At 36.0% G+C, this 24,462-nt stretch overlaps 2 protein-coding genes across 3 annotated transcripts; one reads left to right on the top strand and one right to left on the bottom strand.

The window, feature by feature from the left end:
- The first annotated feature begins 1,139 nt into the window (after positions 1-1,139).
- Positions 1,140-12,196, top strand: pkd2l1 (polycystic kidney disease 2-like 1). 2 transcript variants are annotated; one of them, XM_055021666.1, is made up of 16 exons: positions 1,140-1,387; positions 2,628-2,925; positions 3,514-3,627; positions 5,354-5,481; positions 6,089-6,342; positions 7,221-7,445; positions 7,891-8,119; positions 8,194-8,364; positions 8,613-8,794; positions 9,022-9,142; positions 9,216-9,314; positions 9,386-9,507; positions 9,589-9,706; positions 10,168-10,289; positions 10,365-10,461; positions 10,624-12,196. In XM_055021666.1, exons 2-16 carry the CDS (start codon positions 2,691-2,693, stop codon positions 10,657-10,659), a joined length of 2,253 nt encoding a protein of 750 aa, XP_054877641.1. In that variant the 5' UTR covers positions 1,140-1,387; positions 2,628-2,690; the 3' UTR covers positions 10,660-12,196. The 2 variants fall into 2 exon arrangements, with proteins under 2 accessions (XP_054877641.1, XP_054877642.1); XM_055021667.1 differs by lacking the exons at positions 1,140-1,387; positions 2,628-2,925; positions 3,514-3,627 and adding an exon at positions 4,802-4,934.
- On the bottom strand, positions 12,191-24,180 carry tial1 (TIA1 cytotoxic granule-associated RNA binding protein-like 1). Its single transcript, XM_055021669.1, has 12 exons — positions 23,871-24,180; positions 23,403-23,499; positions 22,947-23,045; positions 22,735-22,789; positions 22,542-22,629; positions 19,391-19,466; positions 19,043-19,151; positions 17,828-17,923; positions 17,613-17,697; positions 17,391-17,514; positions 15,724-15,866; positions 12,191-14,597 (listed from the first exon to the last, which is right to left on the bottom strand). The coding sequence occupies exons 1-12, from the start codon at positions 23,897-23,899 to the stop codon at positions 14,486-14,488; spliced, it is 1,113 nt and encodes a 370-aa protein (XP_054877644.1). The 5' UTR covers positions 23,900-24,180; the 3' UTR covers positions 12,191-14,485.
- Positions 24,181-24,462: the final 282 nt, after the last annotated feature.

The following is a 24,462-nucleotide window of genomic DNA, read 5'->3' as shown; positions in this document are numbered from 1 at the left end:
AAGACTAATTATGCTCAGGACTGACAATTTTAAAAAATAAAAAAAAGGATTGCTAAACATATCAGTTTGTTTCTGAAACAAAATAAGGTAGGCTTCTCTCAAAAGGCAATAAATTAATGTGACAGAGGTTTTTACATGCCATTCAAAACTCAAAAATCAGCTTTATCTCATTTACTTTGATACAGCAAGCATTTTTAAAGAGAGAGACCCACATCTTGTTCTTATTGCTGAGAAAAATCCACTTTTTTATTTTATTTTCTCCATCTGGACCCAAAAGAGTTTACAAGCTGGATGTCTTTCTTTAAATAAAATGAAAAGGTATTTAAGTTTTGGAACTACAATGATTTAAACTTCAGTTTTCAATTATTGTATGCTTAGTTTATTTTTGATGAGTAAAAATATTCTTAAAAACTGTAATTTTATTGTAGTTTTTAGAATTACCATGACAAAAGGTTTGGATATCACTGCCCTAAAAGGTAACTTTAAGCCATTTTGAGATTAACTCTAAATTTACTCCATAAGTCTAATGGACCCAAAAACGACTGATTTAATTTGTTCAACTGATTTAACTTTAAGAAGTTAAAGAAAGTTTATATATATTTATCAAATCTTTAATCAGGACTTGTTTGAACGGGACAAGCAGCAGATGAAGGTCCAGGCTTGGGAGGCGGGGAGACAGAAATGAGACTCTGTTGCGTGATAATGGCCGTGTGTAATGGCTGTGTTCAGAGCCACTGAAGCATGAACACCCAAACACAGACCTCCCTACGCGCTGTGCATTAACTTTAACGTTCAAATAACGTCCATAATGTTCACTTTTTAATCAGCTAACAGGAGCTGCTTCCTTTTCCTCGATGTTTTGATCTGAAAATGTTCGTTTAAAGTCTAAAAAGAAAACACAAATGAGAAAAAGGAAACCTATTAAGTAGCAGAGATTCATTTTTTAACAATGTTATACATGTGAAGTGTGTCAAAATTTGGTTTATTTATTCTAAAAGTTCGTTTCAAAGTTAGGCTAACTTGCTATAGACGGTTGGTGGTTACCATGTTCTCCTTCTGGAGGCTTACGGGGTCCTACTTCCGGCGCACACCGGAAGTAGAAGTATTTCATTGTAATTTGTAGGGGTTTTAGCTCATCTATATGTATGATAGAAATTACATCTCTCTTTTCGGTTATAATACAATATTTGCGGAGACTTAGTCTGCTATTAGAGAGCTGTTAAGTACAGAACATCGAAATTGTGAGTTTAATCACGGGGAGTTAAGTTTCGTAACTGAATGACCTTGAGTTAGCATCGCTGTTAGCATCGCCGCTAGCAGCTGTTTCTCTGAAGATCTGAGTAATAAAGAGAAAAGCAGAGAAGCTGGTCAAAGATCTGAGCTGCAGGTTTGTGCCGACAGTATAAAAACCATAATAGCCTCATGTGATGTGAATTTTATTTTTTGTTTGAATTTAAACAATAACAAATGACAACTCAGATAATAAATGATCTGAGTCTTTATCATTATGATTGGGTCAGCAAAATGTATTTACAAGGCAAAATAAAATATCTGGGATTATTAATGCCAACAAGATGGCTTCCTGAAACTTCTGGACTGAGATTACACCTGATTTGGGATCAATCAAGTAGTTTTGAATTTGAATTGAGCTTGATTTTTGTCTCGTGTTGGACATATTAAAAGAGTGAATCTGAGTGTGTTTGTTGTGAGGTTATCCCACTGGACACAAATGTTGATAATATACATGAGATTACAGGATGTAAACAGAAATAAAACTCTCTGGATGAATGTTTGCATACCTAATGAAGACAAAGGAGAGAAGAATGTCAAAGGTTTCTGATGCTAATGGGGCAGAGACCCTTAGTGACATTTCAATTACTCCCCTCATTAATTCAGTCACAAGTGAGCAGCTGGTGACAGAGAATATAATCAACAGGCAATTAATTGATTTCCTAGAGGAAGGCTGTTAGCGCCCGAGCTGCTAATCAATAATGACAACCCCGATTACCAGAGGGTCAGACTCACTGAAATGTCTCTCAGTAGCTGTAACCTTGGATGTTAAACAACTTAATTTGGCAGAAAACGTATCACCTGTTAAAAATAAGAAGTATTTTTCCAAGAAAGAAAAACAGGTGATACAGAAACTGCAATGCTTTTGCAATATTATGTATTTTCCAGGCAGATAGTAACATTTTATAATAGTCAAGTAACCTATTGTTATAAAAAATACTATTTATAGGTCCCTCTTGAAAATGAGATCCAAATCTCATTTAAGTAAATGAATCAGTAAATAGAAAGAAACACTGGCTTGACTGAACAAACAAACAATAAACTGAAACAGAGATATGTTGGAAAACAAACTAAGAAATTATCAAAACCTTTTTGATCATCCTTGTCGCTAACAGATGATTTTCTCTCAGAGGTATCCAATAATTAAACTAAAAAATATTTTTTTATTAGAATTTTTTAAGTTACTCAAGTAAATGTAACTCGTTACTACGCAACTCTAGATATTAGTCTGAGCTTTACAACAAAAGTTCCTCCTTCATCCCTCTGAGGTCATCCCTCCATCATCATCATCATCATCATCATCATCATCATCATCATCATCGTCGTCCCTCCCGCAGGTGCTGAAAAGCCGCAACTTGCCGCCCGCACTCACTTTTCCCGCAAACTGCGAGTCCGGCAGCATGAGGAGTCTGAACAACCGAGCCGAGAGCCACCTGACGGGCCGAGCCGAACCCGAGCCGGACGGAGGCCGGGTGAACCACGGCTACTGCGGCTCCCCGGCGCCGCTGGTCAGCACCATCTGCAGCCCGCAGCGGACCTCCAGGGGCCACACACTGGACCGCATGCAGGAGGAACCGGGCAGCCCCGACCAGAACCCGGGGAAGGAGACAAGAGGCTGCTGCAGCTTCATCAAAGGTGGGAAAACGTTTAAACTCAGTTTTACCACAAATATATCGACTTCTGTCTGATTAGTGACTTTATCTGTGGAAAAATGGAGGAAAGGAAAATTTTTCACCACAGGTTGAAAAGTTGCTAAAAAAAAATCTGAAAATTTTAGATTCATTTCAGAAATTTACCACAAAACACTTGGACATTTCAGTTTCAAAATTGGAAAATGTTTGAGTTTTGCAACTTTGAAAATTTCCAGATTTCAATAATTTTGACTTTTTGAAACAGAAAATTAACAAAGATAGAAAACTGTCAACTTTTGAAACTCGGAAAATGAAGGAAAAAATTCTGTCTTTCTAGAATATTTTTGAGTTATTTCTCAGAATTTCTGATTATTTTCTAACAAAATTTTCTAACTTTTCAAACTCAGAAATTTCAATGTTTTTTTCTATAATTTTTTTTGACTAATCACATTTTTTTATTCCCCCAGCAAATCTTAGACTTTTCAAACTGAATTTTTTTTCTTGAACATTTCTGAAGTTTTCTGGCGATCTTTACTCCTTTTCTCCTTTACACAGTGACTAATTCGCCGTTGTGCATGTTTGTTTCCTGCAGCGTTTTGGGGAACAGCTTGGACTGAAAACACATCCAACAACAGGGAAAAGTTCATCCGCACCACCCTGAGGGAGCTGCTGGTCTACCTGGTGTTCCTGCTGGATGTTTGTCTCTGTAGGTGCATTGAATTTCTGAACAGGTTGAACGTCCTAGTTAAATCATAAGGGGGAGTATTTACCACTAGTTTCATCCTAAATGTTTGTTTTTAAATAAATCTGAAGGTGCAGACAATTATTTTAGTAATCAGTTAATTAATAAATCTATTAATTGATTAATCAGGTACAAAATCAAAGATTGTACAGATTTGTTATTTTACCACTTAAGCCTTTTTAAAATACAAAATCAGAAATGTAAATTAAAAGATATAAATAAATAAATAATTTGATGAGTTTCTTTTTAAAGAAGAAATATTTTATTGCCTGTAGAGGTGGAGGAGTTTTGGCTAAAACATATTTATAATACAAACATGTTTTTTTGTAGTTTTGACTTATTTATTTTGAGTTTTGCTAAAATATCAGAAAATACAAAATATAAGTGTAAATATGATGACAATTCTAAAAACATACATACATAAGTGTCAAATTATTAAAATTTTTAAACATAACCTAAATATAAAATATAAAAATATTTGTCTGATCCGAGTTTAGCTTATTGTGTCTAGTGGTTGCTGTGGTAACTTGATGGATGGCGTCAGTTTCAGATTTTTTTTTTAACTTCTCTGTCTTTTGTCGTCTTCTTTAGATAAAGTTGAGTTCTGCTTCAATCTGCTGAAGTTAACAGAAAAACATCTGTGTCACACAATATTAAGAAATTAATTACTAATAAAAATCTAATATGAAGTTTGATTTTATAAAAATCAAAAACATAGCTGTATTTATTTTGTTGTATTTTAAGTGCCTGAGGAGTAAAGTGGTATAATATGGTATTTATTTTTGACATTTTTCAGAGCATGATGAGCTAATTTTCAGCATTTTTACACTTTTTTGTTTTCATCTCATTTCCATAATGAGGCAGAAATGCATAAGTAAAAAGAGGAGAAGAGGCAATGTAAAAAGAACAAACGGGAAAACACAAAAGGAAACATATACATCTTCTGGTGAAACTGCATGAATATGAAAAAGGAAAAACAAAGTATATATATTTCTTACTGAAGTATGGTAAAGGAAGAGGAAAGTAGTTTTCTGCTTCTATTTTTAATTTTGACAATTTTGGTCCTCCATATGAATCAGGGGCGCAAATTATTTTCCCAACTTAGTTTATGTTTTTTTTCCTTTTTTTCAAACAACAACCTAACATTTTGTTGTATGTTTTTCTTCTTAACTGATTTTTTTTCATTTGTTAAATCGACAGTGTTTCTGAGACTTGAATTAGCATTAGTATTAGCATGTAGGTTAGCATGAGAAGATCTGGGACAAAAAGCGGTAAGAAAATAATCAGTTTGTCTGAACTCAATGTTAGCTCTTCTTGGAAGATGGTTACATAATTCCCATGGGTATTTCTGAGAATTTGAGTAAATCTGAGGCTAATTGGATGGAAAGTTTCCTGTCAATGCTCTTTTGTCCCGCAGTGAAAGGAAACAAGCTGCTGCTGCTGCTGTCTTGGCTTTTAGCGATAAGAGCATTTAGCTCTTTTTCTGTCTTTGTGCGGGTTGAACTCTCATTGTTTGACGAGGCTGTTTGCCTCCAGCCGACATGTTTTATCCAAACAAATTACCGGGACTAATCTGGATCCTTTCAGCCGCAGAGGCGACCCGAACAAAGCCCGGGTTTGTTCTCTTATCTGGTAGCCCGCCGGGCGCTAACAATGTGCTAACAATGTGATTACGTTGATGTGCTTTCAGTGACCTACGGCATGAGCAGCTCCAGCAGCTATTATTTCACCAAAGCCATGACGGATCTGTTTGTGGGCTCGGCCAGCCAGAGTGGAGTCACGTTTCAGACCATCGGCAACATGGCCGACTTCTGGGACGTGAGTTTTTGTTTTTCCAGGTTTTGTTTGCTGACGGAAATGTAAGATGGCGGATCAGGGCTGTTGGAGATGGAAGAAAATAGGAGAACATTCCTGCCTAAAAACTGAGTTATTTTGACATGAATCCCAAAACTTTTCTAGAAAGAGCAAGAATGTTTCTGAGTTTGAAAAGTGAAAAAATAGCTTGAAAAAAAAATCTGAGAAAAACAAGAAACTTTCTGAGCTTCAAAAGTTACATTTTTGAGTTTAAGGTTTAAAAGGTTGATCATTTTCAAGAAAAATATTTGAAGTATTAATATTGATACAAAACTTTCTGAAATTCAAAAGTTTAAAAAAAATCAATTTTTGGAGCTCAGAAATTTCCAAACGTTTTCTAGAATATTTATGAGAATAGTCTCAACATTTAAAAAAAAAATTTCTACCAAAATTTTTGAATTGTTTTTTTATTTTTCAAGCTCAAATGTAAATTTTTTAAAAGAAAGCTTCATCTCAAAGTTAAATTTAGTCCTTTTTTTATGTCTACAGTGGCTCTAATCCACCGTCGGACAAAAGAGAAAATGAGTTAAAGTTAAAATCAGTCTCCGTTTTATTCTCTCTGTGACATCAGTACGCTCAGGGTCCGTTACTGGACGGGCTTTACTGGACCAAATGGTACAACAACCAGTCCCTGGACAGCGGAGACCAGTCGTTCATCTACTATGAGAACATGCTACTCGGAGTTCCCCGGATGAGGCAGATTAAGATTAAAAACAACTCCTGCAAAGTCTATAAAGACTTTAAAGATGAGATTACCGAATGCTTTGACGTCTACAACGAGAAGAAGGAGGACGACCTCAGCTTTGGCCTCATCAACGGCTCTGCGTACGCCGATTCTCATCTCCTATGAAACAATGAAAACGATGGGGCGGCTTTATGAAGCGACACAGTCAAAGATAAACAGACGTAATCTGGGTTATTTAGCTTTTAATGGGAGAAAGAATAGGGATTCATTCTAAAAAGTCCTATTTTCACAATATTATTAATTTTTAGTCCCAAGGTAAATATTTAATTTTTAAACTAAATATTTAGCTGCATATTTAGTTGGCAATTAAATATTTGTATATTTAGCAAGTTAAATCTTTAGCTTGCTCATTAAATACTTACACTCTGGGCTAAATATTTTGCTTATAGACTATATACATTCTTTGTAAGCTCGCTATTTTGCTTTCTCGCTAAACCTTTAGATCTGAGCTACATATTTAGTTCAACATTTAGTTATTAAGTTAACTGTTTTGCTTGCTTTCTGGACATTTAGCTCATAGCTAAAGATTTTAACTGTCAAATAAACATTTAGCTTTGAGCCTTGTATTTAGCTTACAGACGATTTAGTTAGTGACAACTATTTCACATTTAGCCCAGCAAGCTAACATTTGTAGCTATGATGCTAACTAAGTGGATTTTCAGTTCTGAACCAAATCCTTAGTTGGTAAACTAAAGGTTCAGTTGGCAACCAAGATATTTTTCTTGCTAACTAAACATGAACCTAAGCATTTAGTTTGTAAATATTTAGCTCACTAAGTGAAATTTAAATTTTGAATGACAACATTTATAAATGTATGAATGAAATGCTGACTATGATAGGCTAAACAGCCCAGATTATTGGTGTTACTTTACAAATGGCACCCCATACAGTGTGTGTGTATATATATATATATATGTTGTGGGAGCATTGAGAGAAGTACACTTTCCCTCCTCTGTAGGTGGCGCTATCACACAGAGAAAGACCTCAAAGGTTCCTCCTACTGGGGCCTCCTGACCACCTACAGTGGAGCCGGGTTCTACCAGGACCTGAGCCGGACCAAGGAGGACAGCGCCAACATCCTTTCAGAACTGATGGAAAACCTTTGGATGGACCGAGGAACCAGGGCGGTTTTCATCGACTTCTCAGCCTACAATGCAAACATCAACATGTTCTGTGTAGTCAGGTGAAGTTTTCCAACATTATCCATTACGCTTCCTTGAACAGGTCAGGATGGGTCTATGGCCCATACAAAACACATTTATTCGATTTGTTTTGCATGAAGTCACTCTTAGATTATATTATACAACAGTACATCTTTGAAATGCAGAAGTGGAACCTTCTGCACAACAAACAAGATCGCAGAAAGGGGTTTCTGGGTGGTAAGTCAACAACAAAACATCTGTCTTTTCCAGAAGCCATTGTACAGCACATACAGCACTTTTAGTAGCAGGTAAAACCCAATTAACATATGAAAATAGGCTAAATAGTAGGTACAGTACATTTGTTGTTTCTCATGATCAGAAGGTTTTCTGTGTTTATCTGTTGCAACGGATGGAATTTCTTTATTTTGGATTTGGTTTCATACAAACTGGTTTTGGTTCTCTGACCGGCTGGTTTGCGTCTCTCAGGTTGGTGGTGGAGTTCCCAGCGACCGGCGGCGCCGTACCGTCCTACCAGATCAGAACCGTCAAACTGATCCGCTACATCACCCACTGGGACTACTTTGTCCTCGGCTGCGAGTTGGTTTTCTGTGTGTTCATCCTCTACTACATCGTGGAGGAGATTCTGGAGCTGCGGATACACAAGTTTGCCTATTTCAAAAGCATCTGGAACATCCTGGACATACTGGTCATACTGGTAGGATAAAGATTCAGTTCCAGATTCAGATCCGCTTTTCGTCCTGAAGGAAGTAACAGCGTTTTTCTCTTCAGCTCGCCATCGTTGCGATTGTCTTCAATGTCTTCCGGACCATCAAAGTGGACAATCTGCTCGGGTCGCTGCTAGAACAGCCGGATTCATACGCCGATTTTGAATTCCTGGCTTTCTGGCAAACCCAGTATAACAACATGAATGCTGTGAATTTGTTCTTCGCCTGGATCAAGGTAAACTTACCAAGTGTTTTTGTCTAATTTCTCGTGCAAATAATTTTTAAATTTTCACACAGATTATATCTTGCTGAAAAGTTGAAAGATATAAGATATATACTTTTTCACATAGGGCCAGATTGGTTTGGATCCCTAGCTAGCTACGCTAGCTAGCTAGCTATGTTACAGCTAGCCTTTAGCTGTAACATTTCAGGGTAATGAAGGAAAAAACACATCAAGACAGGAACCTTTTGGTCTTTTTGTAGATTTTCAAATACATCAGCTTCAATAAGACGATGACGCAGCTGTCCACCACGCTGGGCCGATGCGCCAAAGACATCCTGGGCTTCGCCATCATGTTCTTCATCGTCTTCTTCGCCTACGCGCAGCTCGGATACCTGCTGTTTGGAACCGAGGTCGAATCTTTCAGCACATTCGTCAAGTGCATGTAAGTGGTGACAAATATCCAGAGCTGCGTAGTAACTAGTTACATTTACTCGATTACATTCACTCTATTGAACAAAAATACTTTTAGGAGTATTTTTTATTTGAGTCATTTTATTTTGAAGTAGTTCTACTCTTACTTGAGTAATATTTTTAGCCACTGCTGTAAATCTTGTTACCAAACAGACTTTAACTGTAAAAACTAAACCGTCGGTTTTTCTTTTGTTGCAGTTTCACGCAGTTCCGGATAATTCTTGGTGACTTCGATTTCGACGCAATCGACCGAGCAAACCGAGTCCTGGGGCCCATTTACTTTGTCACCTATGTGTTTTTTGTTTTCTTTGTCCTGCTGGTAAGAATTTCTGCATCAAAAGTTTGTTTTTAGGGATAAATCTGAGCGGTGGTTCATGAGCTTTTCCTTCCAGAACATGTTCCTGGCCATCATCAATGACACTTACTCAGAGGTCAAAGAGGAGCTGTCAACTCAGAAGGACGAACTGCAGATTACTGACCTCATCAAACAGGTACGGACCGGATGAAATCATCTAATATCCACACTAGAATTACTAACGACACGGATTCTTTAAAACTCCAGAGCTACATGAAGACTTTTATGAAGCTGAAACTAAAAAAAGAGAAAATATCGGACGTTCAGAAAGCTCTACAGTCTGGATCTGGAGAAATCGAATTCAGGGATTTCAGAGAGACTCTTAAAGAGTAAGAGGCAGAAAATCATTACGTTTTATTACTATTATTATTAGACATAAATCAAGTCTAACAATTGTGTTGAATCTGCAGGATGGGTCATGAAGATAAAGAAATATCTGCGGCTTTCTCACAGTTTGACCGAGACAGAAACCAGGTTCTGGACGTAGACGAACAAACGAGGATGAAAATTCAACTGGAAGAAAAACGAGTTTGTTTCCAACTAAATCAATCATCTCTTTTTACAGTGTTTGAAAAATATTCCATTTATTTCAGAAAATGTTGGGAAACCTGGGAATGTGTAAATTTCAGAAGTCAAAAATGTTTCTAGATGATTTTTAGAAATTTACTGAACTTGAAAAGTCGAAAATTTGCTAGAAGGAAATTAGAAATTTAGACATTAACCTCAGAAATTTTCAATAGTGTTTAGGTTTGAAAAGTAAAAATATTTAAACTTTTGGAAATATTCTGACGCAAATCATAATTTTGACTGGAGTCATAATTTTTAATTTTAAAGTCAGTTTATTAAATTATCAGATTTGAAGTTCCTCTTTGGGTTTTAGACCTTTTGGTTTGTCACAACAAATCGCAATAAATATTTTGAAGTTTGTGATTTTAGTGCCACAAGTTCTAAAGAAATTAATTTTTCTGTTTGATTTGTGTAAAAATCAGGATGCTCTCACCGCCGAGCTGAACAACTTGGGAAAGAACTACGGAAAAGAGTTTCTGGAGAATCGTTCGGCCTCAGACGATGAAAAGAGTCGAGGCTTCGTGGCGCAGGAACAGTTCCTCTGGTAAAAACGGATTTATTTAGGACAAATAAAACGTGGCTGACGAAACGGATTAAAATCAGGTTTTGTTCCTGTAAGGCTGAGCAGGCGGGTTCTGCAGATAGAAACGTCGATGGCGGCGCTCACGTCCAGGACGGATCTGATCATGGAGAAACTGGGATTAACGGGAAACCACGTAAGTATTCAGATTAAACCAGATTAAAATGTTTCTGTGCTCTATTAGGGAAAAGTTTTCTGCTTTCCTTTACTTTAAAAGCCTGAAATTTGAAGTAAAATTTTGTTTTTGAAAAAGGGATAGAAGTTCCAAGAGTTAAAAAAAATGCTTTTCTCCTCCCAGACCGATCGATCTTCCTCGCTGACGTCTAGGATGTGAGGAACCTGCTGCAAGCGATGAAAAATATCACGCCTGAAAACAAGTCAGCGCCAGCAGGTTGTAATGGAAACGTGTAAATACTGTAATAATGATTGTATCGCCTACCAGCAATCTGACTGCAGGAGAACGACGGCGCATCAGATGAAGAGGAAGGAAATTTAAGATTAATCTCCAGAATTTTCAAGATTATGGAAATTTCAAAAATATTACATTTTTGTAAATTTTTTGTGTTTGAAAAGTCAAAAATTTGTTAGGCAATAATAAGTAATTTTAAATTAAATTCAAATTTTCTAGAAAATAAATGAAAATTTGAGATTTATTTCAGAAAAGTTGGAAAACAAATCCAAGGTCTTTGATCTGGAACAAAGTGCAAATCTGTCAGTTTCAAAAGTCAAAATTTTTCACATTTTGGAAATTTTCTGACTTTAAAATTTTTTTTATTTTATTGAAAAAAACCTTTTTTTTATTTAAACTCAGAAATTTTCTAGAGGTTATTTGGAAATTAAAAAAGTCATAATTTTTTTAATCAGAAATGCTCTGGAATTTTGTTTTTAAATGTCTGCATTTCAAAGGTTTAAAACATTTTGACTTGGAAATTTTTTGAGCTTGAAAAGTCAGAAATTCTCTAGAAAAAAACTCTAATTTTTAAATAAGAGATTTTCTTGGAAAAACTGGAAATTTGAAAAATGTTATTCTTTTTTACTTTTGTAACCCTAAGAATTTTTTAATATCAAAATTTGTTGACTTCAAATTCCCAAATTTCCATGTTTATTTTCTGGAAAATTTCTGAGACCAATTTAAAAACTTGACTTATTTTGACAGCAATTGACTTTTTCTCCCATCTGCAGCTGCCTCAATGCGCCGTTGTGCAGCAGAGACCAAAAGCAGATTAATGTTTAGCTGGTTCCAGTGGCACGGCCATGTTTCTGAAAACTAAGTACACCCTGAGCTGTAACTTTTCTACACCGCTGGTAGCAGAAAAGCTCCTGCTGGGCTGGTAAATTGTTCTGAGGTTATTCTGCTGTTAGTAAAGGTTTGCATCTCTATCAGTTGTGCCAAAAATTTGTTTCAGAGCAAATAACTACTAAAATGTATGTCTTTAATGGTGTTAACGCTAATAAATAAACTTAACTCCCCCTCTTCACCCATTCAGAAGCAGCAGGGGTGTACTTAGTTTCTGTCCCTGAGATCAAAACTTTCTCTTCGCTACGATTGAACCATTTGAGTTGCAAAATAAATATCTGCACAGTTAGTGAAAAAATAAAATGTATTTACTTCATATTCTAATCGTGTTGCTTTTTCAGAATGAGCACAAAAGCTCATTATATATTGGATAGTAGTTTACTTTGACTAGACCTATGAGGCCTTTAGAAGTGAGCTGCAAAAATATTGTCCTGTAAGTTAAAACTCTTTAGTTTGATTCAATCTGTTAATGTTGCATAAAATGCAGTTTTACAGTGTTTGTGTTTTGCTGTCAGACTTCCTCATAGAAAACATTCATCATGTCTAATAAACGTCCTGAACAACGAGGTACAAATGCTCCTTTATTTGAAGTGACTGAGTTTCCTTTTCTGCTAACTTCAACAGCTCCAAAAAATAATTACATTCGCGCCACTTCCTGCTGTGTGCAGCAGGAAGTGGCTGAGATTCGTTTGAGCATCTCAGCCACTTCCTGCTGCACACAGGAAATGGCACACACACACAGGTACGAGGAAAAATTCAACGTTTTCAAAACAAATCGGCCGTTTGACTTTATTAACAAATCAATTAAGGCATATTCATAAATTATGCTGCTAAAATATTCAAAAAGAATATTCTTCTAGAGGGTGTTAATCAACATTATGTACATTTTATAAAGGATTCCTTGAACACTTCAAAACTGAAAAGAACCAAAACATTTCGTTCAGCACAGAAATTGGCTTCTTAAAGGGCACATATCATACAGCAGAGGTTCAATCCACAAAAACTGAAAACAACAACCCTCTAGTAGATTTTTAAAATAATTTTTGTCAATAAAAACACCTTGGTAACCACACTGCTCTTAAACAGGAAGTGAATACCATATATGGAAGCTGTGATATTCAGTTTGTTTTTTTCCTGAAGAAACTCTTTTAAAAAGAGGACCATTGATGTTTTATTTTCAGTATTATGAAATAAATTAAAGGAATAAAGTAAGAGGACACAGCGTTTATAACCCGGCTAAGACGGATCACCGCTAAGGTGGACATGGTTGTGAGCATCAAGTTTACCCAGAAATTAAATATCTGTTTTCTTTTTCCAGCTGTTTTTATCTGTCCACAAAATGTTTACTGATTTCTGCAGGTCGAATTAAATCCCCAAAAGTTTCTCATGCATGTTTAGCCCTGATAATGAATCATTACAAACCAGCATTTATTCCTCTTATCCAGCACTTTTAGGTCTAAAGAACTTGGCTTGCAAATAACAAACCTGAAGATAACTTTCTGGCGGGTCACAAAGCATTGTAGTAAGAGACATTTTATTTGGGAAAAGTGAGGCTTACACAATCACTGTACATTTATTTTAGCTAGAATCGCATCATCTGGCAAAATTTGTGGTCTATATTTGGTTTTTGTGGTGAATTACAGAAAGAGCAGATAAATCCCAAGGTTGGGTGCCAGATGGCTAAGTCTCCAATGTACCTCAAAAATCACCATATCAATATTCAATTGATTAAAATTCAAGATGGAGATTTTTTATCACTTTTGAGCAACTTCTAAGTTTTTTTTCTCAATTTTTATTGATGAATCTTCCTGGTGAAAATGCTGATATATGCCCTTTAAATTCTGACACACCATGCAGAATAGCACAAGTAAAACTCAAAACATCAGGATTCAAGTAATTGTTTTATCGTAATTTGACTGGAAATTAAAATGTAAAATCTTGCTCAATTTTGTAAGCATCAAATGAAAGCTAAATAAATCCTGCTGCCAACCAGACAACATTTAAAAAGAGAGAGCTCCTCTGACCAAACTGCTTCAAAATGAGCACAAAGCCTGTCACCTCTACCAAGTTTTAATATTATTTACACAGGGACTATAAAGGTGCAGCCTTTTCCAGATTCAACTGCACAAATTCAAACTATCATCCAAAATAAAACCATCAACGTCTGAAAACAACAAGCCCTCCACTGCAAAAGATGAACATAAACTCCTTTAAAAAGATACCGTTCTTAGGTTTTCTTTGTACACAAACTTTATTCAGGAAAACAAAAATTCCACTTAAATTTCTGACATATTTTGAAGAGCAACACGAAGCAGCCGAATAATAATCTTCATAAACGACTGATTTATGCAAAACTGCATCAAAACCCGACATGAGAAGGAGAAACTAAAAAGTTTGTTCTGTGTTTTAGAAAAACTTCCCGATTAGTGAATCCATTAAAATATATTTGTAAAAAACATTTCCAGACTGGGAGGGAAGATGATTTAACATTCATGCTGCTAAATTCATCACATTCCCAAAGTGTTTCGAAATGTCAAGTTTTGGATTTAAAAACAGCAAAATTAGTGACTATTGGATGTTTTTTTTTTTTTTTTGTTTGGACTTCAAATGTTTAAAGTTTTGGTTTATCCTTCGGTATTCAGGCCAGGTTCGCTGCTTTGGTTTTCCTTTTCTAAAACATTAAAATTGTAAATAATCACCATATAAACAAAGTTCTGAGTCAGGAGGAGAGTGATTTATAAAACCGGTTGTTAACGACCAAACTCTGTATAAATACGACTCCTGTTCTTTCGTTTCTGTCCGGATGAAAAGTGCCGTTTGTTTTTGTTTTTTCCCTTGGTGGTGTGTTCGGGTCGGAAACCTCTCACTGCATCTGGTAGCCGGCCATGTTGAAGTTCCCCACGTTGGAAACGACGGCGTCGGGAGGCGTCGGGGCCGAGGCGTAGCCGCCCATCCAGGCTGACGACTGCGACTGCCTGCAGGCCGAGCAGAGCAGCAAATATTTTACTCCAATATTTCAGTTTCAACAGTGAAATTTTACTAAACGTTTAGCAGAGTTGAAAAAGTCGGGAAAGTTTGTTCCCTTTATGTACGTTTTACTTACATGATTTCTGATTCTTTTTTTTTTTTTAACATGTAAAACAATACAAACATAGGAAACAAAATAAACTTTTAACTTTACCTGTCGCAATAAATCAATTGACTGCATGATAAATTAAAACAAGCGCAATAATTTTGCCTAATTTATCGTTTCTCTCCGACCAAAAACTGGAAGATAAAATGTTTCATTCTGGTCTCAAGTAAATTCAGTTTAACCATGTTTAAAACCCCCAAACTGTCCTTTTTATCGGTATTGTTATAATTACTATAGAGCTGCACAGATATGAACATTTGGGTCGATATTAATATGCAATATTAATATTTCCGATATATCTCTATATCTACTGATCTTATACAGATTTCACTACCATTTCAACACCTTTGGGGAAAATACAACCTCAAATGGATAAAAATAACTTCTGGTCGTTTATATATCGGCCCGGTTTCATTTATCGGACCAATTCCGATTGGTTAAAAAATGACTGATGTTGTTCCATACCGATGTTGGTGCCAATATATCGTGCATCTCTAATTTACTCCTTCTTTCCAACGTTTGGTCAATGAACGCATCAATTAATTGGAAAATACAATTAAATTCAGTTACAATTTGCAGTTTAATTACATGAATCACATTTGTTAATGTGACTGATCTAAAAAAAACAAAAATGGGAACGTTCCTCAAACAACAACACTGTTACAGAAAAAAAGCAATAAACAGTTTTTTATTGTAATTTTTATTAGGATAATAGTCCCACAAAATATTGTGATAAAATTTTAATTGAATTTCATCCATTTTGAAGAATTTTAAAAACCCTGAATAATTGTGTTTGAATTTTAGTTTTAAGAAAATTTACAGAAAAAAAAAAGCCTGGAAATTAAAAAGTAAATCTTCAAAATTAAATCTGTATTCCATTCCACAGTAGGAACTCCATATATGGTAAATTGTTGTCAGGGATTCTTCTTAAAGAGACGGCGTCCTAATGGCAGCGGAAGTGAACTCACTCGGCTCCGTATCCCTGCTGGCTCCATGTCTGTCCGTACATGTTGTAGGAGGGAACCTGCCAGCCGTTGGCCATGTACTGGCCGTACTGGTGCTGCTGGTCCCCGTACACCTGGCTCCACTGGCCCCACTGGCTGTAATCCACCTGACACAAAACGCAATTCATCAGATCAACAATCTGATTCAATTTAAAACTGGTTTTTAAAAAAGATGACTCATTCAGAAGATTTTTCATCTGACCATTTCTAAAAGAGGAAAATAAACATCTTATGTCCTAAAATCCGATAATGTAACATTCATTTCGGACGAATCTGCAGCTGAAAAGTGCAAAATGTGAAAAGTTCAACCTTTTCTGCTGACCAGGGCTGATCGATTGATTACTTTCTGGATTAACTGATTAATATCTAAACAGAAAAAGATGCTTAATAATAGGGAGATTTTTGTATTTTTACAGTATTTTCACTGGGTGAAGCTAAAACTGCCACTTGAGGAGTTCTGGGTCGAACATATTTGTTTTTTTTAAACACAAATGTCTATTTTTTGTACAGCTTTAACTTAATTACTCCCCTAAATGTGTTTTATTTTTCACCAAACTGCCTTTTTTCTTTGAGCCTATGTACTCCAGTTAACGATTACCAAATTAGACGATTATTTCAGTAATCGATTAATCACAATTAATCGATTCGACCCTATACTCAAGTCTTCGTACACATTTGAAGTACTTTAAAAGATGCAAATAAACTAAAATATTTTGATTCTTTTTTTTTGATAAAAACATTTTACTGGCTAAAATGTAACATAGCTTCCCTTCAGTAAATGGAAATGGGGGAAGATAAAACTCCCACTTGATCAGTTTAAAAAAAAAAGATCAATCAAAATAATGGTGTTTTTATCTGAAATACAAAACTGATAGTTTGTACAACTTTACTCCTCTGAATGTATTTCGTCAAATGGCCTCTATTTTCCATCTGTATACTCCAGTTAACGATTAATTGATTACTAAATTAGTTCAATTATTGTGATAGTCGATTAATCACGATTAATTGTTTCATCTCTAGTGATTAATACTTCTAAAGGACGTCACAAAGATAGAAATGGTATGAAAAACCAGTGATTGGAAATCTGTGTCAGATTTTTAGTTATTTATTAAATAAATCAAACTGGTCAAAGTTTTCCAGTGACCATGTGTCGTAGTTGGGAGGCAGAAACACAAAAACACCTGAACTGAATCTCTTGCCAAAATCCTGACTCCACAGTCTGTCTGCCGCACAGGGACTAATTTGTTTGGCACAAATAAAACAATGATGTCTGTAAAAAATTAAAACCAAAATCACTGATGCAGCAGCAACTAATGGACAGACGCCAAATTTAGCTACAAACATCATTTTCTCAGGTGCTTTTAAAACAACTGTGTGACAATAAAACACTGTCGCTGGAGTCATCATCAGGAAATATTAAATTTAGAAAAATACAGTATTTATACCTCTTGGTCCAAATAAACCACAAAGTTTAAAATATTTTATTGGGATTTTAAATGATAAAGCAACACAAAGAACCACATAACTGGGAAATGTTGTCCTGTATTTTCATATTAGCTCTGTCCAGCCTCTCTGGTGATGCTGCCATGTTCAGTTCAGGTGTCGCCTGTTTCCCGTCATTTAACACCAACCTGCTGAGGGCTTTTTGCCATGTCAGGAGACTCTTTGCCCCAGTAGCACTTCACCATCTGCCCCTCAATGACTGTCCCGTTTACAGAGACGATGGCGTGCGCAGCGCTGTCATGGGTGGAGAACCTTCAATACAAAAAGAACAAAACGAATCAGAACACAGGCAGTGTCACTGCTGCTGTTGACCTCTGGAGGCTAAACGCTGCCATTAGCTCTAATAATACCTGATGAAGGAATATCCTTTCTCAGGAAACACCCTGACCTCCATGATTTGACCAAATGGTGAAAACGTCTGTCGGATCAGATGTTCTGGAAGAACCAGAGAGGAGACAAACATGTTATTCTGGTTGATTCTTCCAGTCTGGCAACTGGTAGGACACCTATAAGTACAGAGTGACGACATGCTGGAACAATGGCCTCCGGGGAATGTGGCACTCGCCTGTGAGACCCGACTGGATCCCGCCGCAGTACACTGTGCAGTTCTGTGGACTCGACTGATTCATCACATCATCAAACCTCAGCTGCTTTGAGCCATCTGACAAAAAACAACAACAAATTTTAAAACAAACACAGAACTAAAAGCCAATCCATGAAGAGATCACTGTTTTAACGCTGGAGGTCCGGATACAGCAGGAATCAAGGCTGAATAAGATGATCAGGGTACTATGGAAAAGGCCCTGGTTCAAAGGCTGGTTTTCCCATGTTGCAACATTTGTTACATTTTCAGCTGTAGGGATTCAAACAAACCAAACCTTTCAAAAAAACCTGTTCCCCTCCTCACCTGTGGGGGCGCTGCACCGAGAACCACTGAAGGAAACAAGCAAAAACCTCCAGTGCAGCTTCCTTCTTCGCGAAATGTAAACTAAAATGGAGAAGCGTCAGATTTTTGTGTTTGACGGATTTCTTTATTGGCTTTGGAAAAAGACCACGAGCCATTTCTCCTGCTAGCATGTTTGTTTTGGTTGCAATTACCCAGAATGCCCTGCGCTGCAGACCACATCCTGCTTTTGGAGCACAAAATGCTCCAAACCATTTGCACTTGAACCAAACCAGAGTTCAGTTTTTAGAGTTCGATTAGCATTCAGAGCCCAAACGAACCGGACTCTCCAGACACGTTTTCTAGAGAACTTTTTAAAATCTTAAATGCAAAATGTTTCCCTTTTTAACAGTTTTGGTATAATTACTTCTCTGAATGTATCACTCTGCCAGAAATCTGCCTCTTTATGATTAATCAATTACTAAAATTGTTGATGATTATTTGATTAATCGTGATTAATCGTTCAGCTCTATGGTAGATTACAGGGTTGTAATCACAGATTATTCCATCCTCTCAATGGAAGCAACAGAGACATCTGTGTTGGCAACATTTGTAGAAAGTTTGTTGCATTTTTAACAGAGTTTGGTGTGAACATGAATGAGTTTTAAAGTGTAATCAATTTGAAAGACTCAGTAAATGCTATGTCATTGCATTTTAGGAAATTCAATGTTTATATTCTTATTAAAAACTGACAAATGAAAGAACCGCAAGTGGTTAAATTAAAAAATTCTGTTGATTGTGGGGAAAAAAATCATATTGATCGATTAATCGTCGCGTAATTGATTAAAATAATGGCAGTAAATGACTTTAAATGAATAACTTCCTGTCGATACTCACTGTCCTGAGCACTTTTTGGGGCCGGGGGTTTACGCGTCGCCCAGTTGGTCCTGATCTGCCGCCCTCCGAGCCACTGGCCCGCCATGTGAGAGATCGCATTTTCTGCATCCTGAAAGCCAAAAAGAGGAACGGCGCCGCTCTTCAGAAACAACAACAAAAAACTACAGAAATTACAGTTTTCAATTCTGCAAAACTTAAAAAACTGGCATTGGCAATGAGAAAACTGTGGTGTGTGACATGTAGTGGCACTGGCTGACTATCATTTCATCTGTTCTGAGCATTTTAAAAAGGTAGAATAATAAAGGAAAAACATAACCTTCAGTCTGTGTTCCTGTACTGAAGCCTTACCAGTTTGTTGTAGAAGGACACAAATCCATACCCTTTTGATTTGCCAGTTGTAATGTCCTTCACGACACGAGCGTCTCTGAGGGGAAAACCAGGAAACAAATTAAATCAGCAAAATTTAGAAAGAAAGTCCTCAGTAAAAAATAGGAACCACGCAAACACAGAGTTTAACTCCTCTATTCTGACCTACAGTGGATTAAAATAGCTAACATGACCTACTGCTGACTTCTTCTAAACAAACATGAACAAATACATGCAGCCTACAGTATACTTTAAGTTATTTCACCACATTTTGGCTCAATCCTAGAGATTAAATTGACAGATTACCATGCATTCCTAAAATCTGCTGTAACTGCTATTCCTACAGACAGAAATGTAAATAGATATATATATATAAATAAATATGAAATATCAGAAGAAAAAAAGGAATTAAATGGCATACGTGGCCTGTTAACAGATTTCTGAATTTTCCTGGTCAATTCTTTACCACCATTATGCCGTTTGGACTTTGGGCAGCTGTAAATTTTGAGAAATTGACATTTTCAGAAAATTTTGGAAGAAGAGGATCAGTGATCTACAAACAACACTACACAAATCAAAAAATGAGACAATTTAAGCAAAGCTGTCGAGGTTATAAAAAAATAAGAAAAAAATAAATAACACTGTTGTATCTGCAAATAAAGACATGTGGGAATTAAAAAATGTAATAAATAGAGGAAGAAAAAAAAACTACATCTGAGTCTCCAGAGTGCACAGCTCCTTGCTGTTAGCCTTCAAGCTGCTGTCCAATCCTATGAGCATCTCTGTAAAATAACCAAAGGGCTATTAAAACTTCACTGTGAAGAAGTACTTTAAAGGCGGTTCAGGTTCACACACAAAGCTTGGATGTTGCTCTGAAGCGCTCGCTTCACTTACCGCGCTCTACATGACGATAAAACGCAGGAACCGGTTAAATGCACAAACCATAAAACACACAACCCCTACGACTGCTTAAATCTGTTAAGAGTGGTTAAAAACACACACTGCTTTGCAAAAGTCTTCCTTCACCTTAAGCATCTTAAATCTATGATTTGATAAACATTACATTTGTTTTTGAGGGAATTTTGTGAGAGAAAACCACAAATTAATGCACAATTTTATGCACTTTTTAACATTTCTAACAAAGAAATCCTTCATTTGTCTGCAAAAAGAGTATCCACACATCATGATGCTGCCACCACTGTGTTTCAACATGGAGTTTGGGTGCAGTAGGAATTTTTCTGCCAAAAATGTTTCACCTTCTCTCACGTGTTTCCAAACTTTTCTTCTTATGGTTTTTAATACTGCTGTTCTACCCATCTGAGCTGTGGGTTTCTGTTGCTCCTCCAAAGTGGGCTTAGATCTAATTTCTTTGCTCCTTTAATGTTCAACCCTCCACACAAAATCGTCTGACCCACAATTTTTGTTTTGCAATAATTCATAATTGTGAGTTCATTTAAATTTTGACTCGAAATCATTGGATTAAAGTAATGCCAACTCTCACCTGCAGGTGGCAGTATTTATTATGTCTACTGGAGTCTGGATAGAAAATATTTACAAAGAAGATTTTCATCTAAATTGCATGATGTATATATTTTTTACTTAATTCTCGCTTTAAATATGTAGATTTGTTTCAGCAAATGGTTAATTTTAGAACCTGTAAACTCCAATGAGTAATTAATCGATTAATAAATTTGACTATTTAAATAATTGATTCATCCGATTAGTTATTTGCAACCAAAAGTAACAAGTTTACACAAGTGAAATATAAACAAACCACCTTTGATGTAGTCATTATTTTATTTAAGCTTCTTATAACCTTTATCTTTTTTCATTTAAAAATGTGTCACTTTCCTGAAACCAAGTGATTTGTTTCAGCTTGGTTTCAGTTTTATTGTTTTTTTTATTTAAAGAGTAAAACTATTAATGTCTCCAATCTGTCTGCTTGTTTTATTCTATGTGCAAAAGAAAAAGTATCACAATATATTTGCAAATATTTCTAAAGTAATACGAAAGAATAAATAAATAATTTTATAATGCAACATTTTCCTCTCACTTCTGAGTTATGTGGTAATTTTAGTTGATTTATCAAACGTCTAAATCCCAATAAAATACATTGAAATTTGAAGCTAAAGGATGATAAAATATGAAAAAGGTTTGAGGGAATAAAAACTTTTGCAAAGGACTGCGTGTAAGCTCATATTTAAAATAAAAATATGTATTAGTACCAGTAACCATGTCTACATGAAGAGAATTACTTATTTAAACAACCAAAATCCAATTTGTGATGTCTATGGAGTACTTATAATGCCAAAATTGACAATAATTAAACATGAAAATAAATAATTGTGAAAATAAAATATATTTAGAATATAGAGCAGAAATAGCATTTCTTGCCTCACAAAGGCAAAATTCAACAGCATCAGGATATGTGGGTTCACAGAAAAGTTCCAAAAGTGTTTACGTCTACAGAGTTATTAATTTTCAATTTCTTTAATTCTTCACTTATTTAGTAATTTAAAATTTTATTTTGTCACTAACTTATTTTCTTGTCAATTTTGGCCAGATCAGTCCTCCGTACAAAGCAACCTGAATGCGCAGAACGAAAACGTCACACAGCAGAGAAGTCGCTGCATGTTGTGTATGGAAGGCTGTTTGGATGCGTAGTCAGAACTGACAGCAGTGGGATTGTGACGTGATGAACTTCACTGACAGACTTATTTAATAATCTTATAATTATCATTTTCAGTCATTGTTTACACCTATTTATCGCTCATCTGGATTCTTCCTGTGCAGAAATACGATGCATGCCTCTCTTTCAGACCGGATATGTTTCTGATTAATTTATTTATTTCTGTATGAAAAAGATCAGAATTTGGCCGTCAGATATCGGTTAGTGAGAAAGAAGCCTTAGTGGGCATCTGTTTAGCAACACCAGATCTTCATCTTATCAGAAAATGTTCTTACTTGTGAGCATTTTGTTGAATCGAATTCCCAGATGGATGCATGTAAACATGGTCACAGTGGGTCTTAGGCTAACAGAGCAGCTTCACAAAGCTAATTTTTACCCAACTTTTAACAGATCAAATGCTAAAACATGCATTTCGTAATAATTATGTTTAAAAAATGAACTTACGAGATTGCTCCGAAAGGTGAAAATGCAGCCCTGACATCATCAGTAGTAATCTCTGGATTCAAATCACCCACAAAAACATGATAGTGATCTAAGAAAAAGCAAAAACAGAAGCAAATACTTTACATCATCTTAAAAATTCTAAATAATTATTAATCTAATTTTAAAACAATGATGAAAATAATAATAAATTTACTGGAGGTGTCTTTCTTCTGGCTGCTGGGGGTGGTTGCCCAGTTGACTTTAACTTCCTGAAAGCAAAAGAATAATTGAACCTCATTAAAACTGCAAAAAAGATTAACCCCCGCCCCCCCCCCCCCCCAAAAAAACGACCACACACAAGAATCAAAATAAACTTTATTTAGATGAGTTGCCTATTTTATTTTATTTAAATGCTCTTCCTCTCACCTTTCCTAGTATCTTCCTGCCATTCATGGCTGCCAGGGCTGCAGCTGCATCTCTGCGCTCGTAGAACTCCACAAAGCAATAAGGGTCATTGCTTGTGTGCTGCAGAAAAACGACGACAAGCAAAATAAATAAATAAATAACATCAAAGAGTTCATTTATTAAAATGACTCAATTATTTAGATTCACTGCAAATACACAGTAATATTTCAAGTGTTTATTTAAAAGGTTGGCAATTCAGGGTGCAGCACCCAGGCATGCTCATGGAAAGTTTACTGGAAGGAAAAAGTGACTGGAACGACAGACAAGCAACAGACATGATCACAGCCTTACATGTAAGAAATAATCCATGACACACTAAAGCAATCTGTAGGAGTTTAAGTTATTCTTTAATAAATGAACATTTTCGTGATGTTTTCATTTTTCTCAGAAGGCCAGCAGCCAAACCAGGATCTTTACCTCTGTGATCATCTTGCAGCTTTTGCAGGGTCCTATCTGGGTGAAGAGCTGTAAAATCAGGATCTCTGTAACATCCCTGGACAGGTTTCCCACATACCTAAAGGAGGAGATAAAATGTTAAAACAGTTCAGTCCGAATACAGCCGGACAATGTGATTCCAATTAACAAACAGCGTCTTATTTCTGTCGCTTTGAGCTTCTTCAGGTGAGGTTTGGAGCGTAATTGTGACGTTATTCGCATAAAATCCAAGGCCTAACGCCAAAAACGGCTAATAGAAAGAGTTACCGTCAATACGTTCATCAAATTATTATTTCGTCATTAATTATCTCGTTTAAGCCTGGTGAATGAAGCTCCAGAGGTTGATTTTTGTTTAGTAATCGATGGTTGAGGAGCTACGTTAGCCACAGGTTTGATGTTAGCAAACGCTGCGAAATAAACCGCGCATATTGATCACTTAAAACTACTTACAGGGTTCTTGGGTAACTTTCGTCGTCCATGGCCGATATCGACTAAAACCTACTCAAAAATATTTGCTGATAGGCAGATTAATAACAAAAGACAAGCCCTGAAAACAACAACTACTCGTTAACTAGCTCAGAAGCTAGCTAACTGTGTTCATGGCTTACGTCACGCTACGACTTCCGGGTTATTCGTCGTAGTAAAAGCTAAGGTTTGTTTCTATTTTAAATGTAAAAATGTGTTTTCTTAGTACATGTTCTGTTTATGTCTGTATTTACAGAGACATTTACAAATAAAACAGAAAAATCAGAGGCTCGGATAAACTTAGCAGTTTTTTCAAGCAAAGTAACTTCCGTAAGAGGCCTCAACTCGGAGCGTGACGCGAGGAGCACTTGTTTTTCACACCATAGGAACATGGTGTTCACTCGAACAAGAATAGTTCTGGAATAGGAGTGGTTTAACATTTGACTCATTTACTTGACATTACAAACATTACTGAGGGACCTTAAGTAAATGGTTATATGAATTTAGTAACACAATGTAAATATAATATAATATAAATTACTGCAGTAATTAGATACAAAACAAAGTTTTGAATTAA

The sequence above is a fragment of the Poeciliopsis prolifica genome, unplaced genomic scaffold (genome assembly GCF_027474105.1).
Source record: "Poeciliopsis prolifica strain line A6 unplaced genomic scaffold, Auburn_PproV2 SCAFFOLD078, whole genome shotgun sequence".
In the NCBI taxonomy this organism is placed as follows: domain Eukaryota; kingdom Metazoa; phylum Chordata; class Actinopteri; order Cyprinodontiformes; family Poeciliidae; genus Poeciliopsis; species Poeciliopsis prolifica.
The sequence above is the reverse complement of the archived record's forward strand: the minus strand, read 5'-3'. Positions and strand labels throughout refer to the sequence as shown.

Bases quoted from the DNA above. Each gene is read 5' to 3' on its own strand.
- tial1 (XM_055021669.1), bottom strand. From the start codon at position 23,899: ATGGACGACGAAAGTTACCCAAGAACCCT. The intron at 23,046-23,402 runs GTAAAGATCCTG...GTTTTTCTGCAG, and splicing joins GCTGCAAGATGATCACAGAG to CACACAAGCAATGACCCTTA. The intron at 14,598-15,723 runs GTGAGTTCACTT...CTCGGCCTGCAG, and splicing joins CAGCAGGGATACGGAGCCGA to GCAGTCGCAGTCGTCAGCCT.
- pkd2l1 (XM_055021666.1), top strand. From the start codon at position 2,691: ATGAGGAGTCTGAACAACCGAGCCGAGAGCCACCTGACGGGCCGAGCC. The intron at 8,120-8,193 runs GTAGGATAAAGA...TTTTCTCTTCAG, and splicing joins TGGACATACTGGTCATACTG to CTCGCCATCGTTGCGATTGT. The intron at 8,365-8,612 runs GTAAACTTACCA...GTCTTTTTGTAG, and splicing joins TGTTCTTCGCCTGGATCAAG to ATTTTCAAATACATCAGCTT.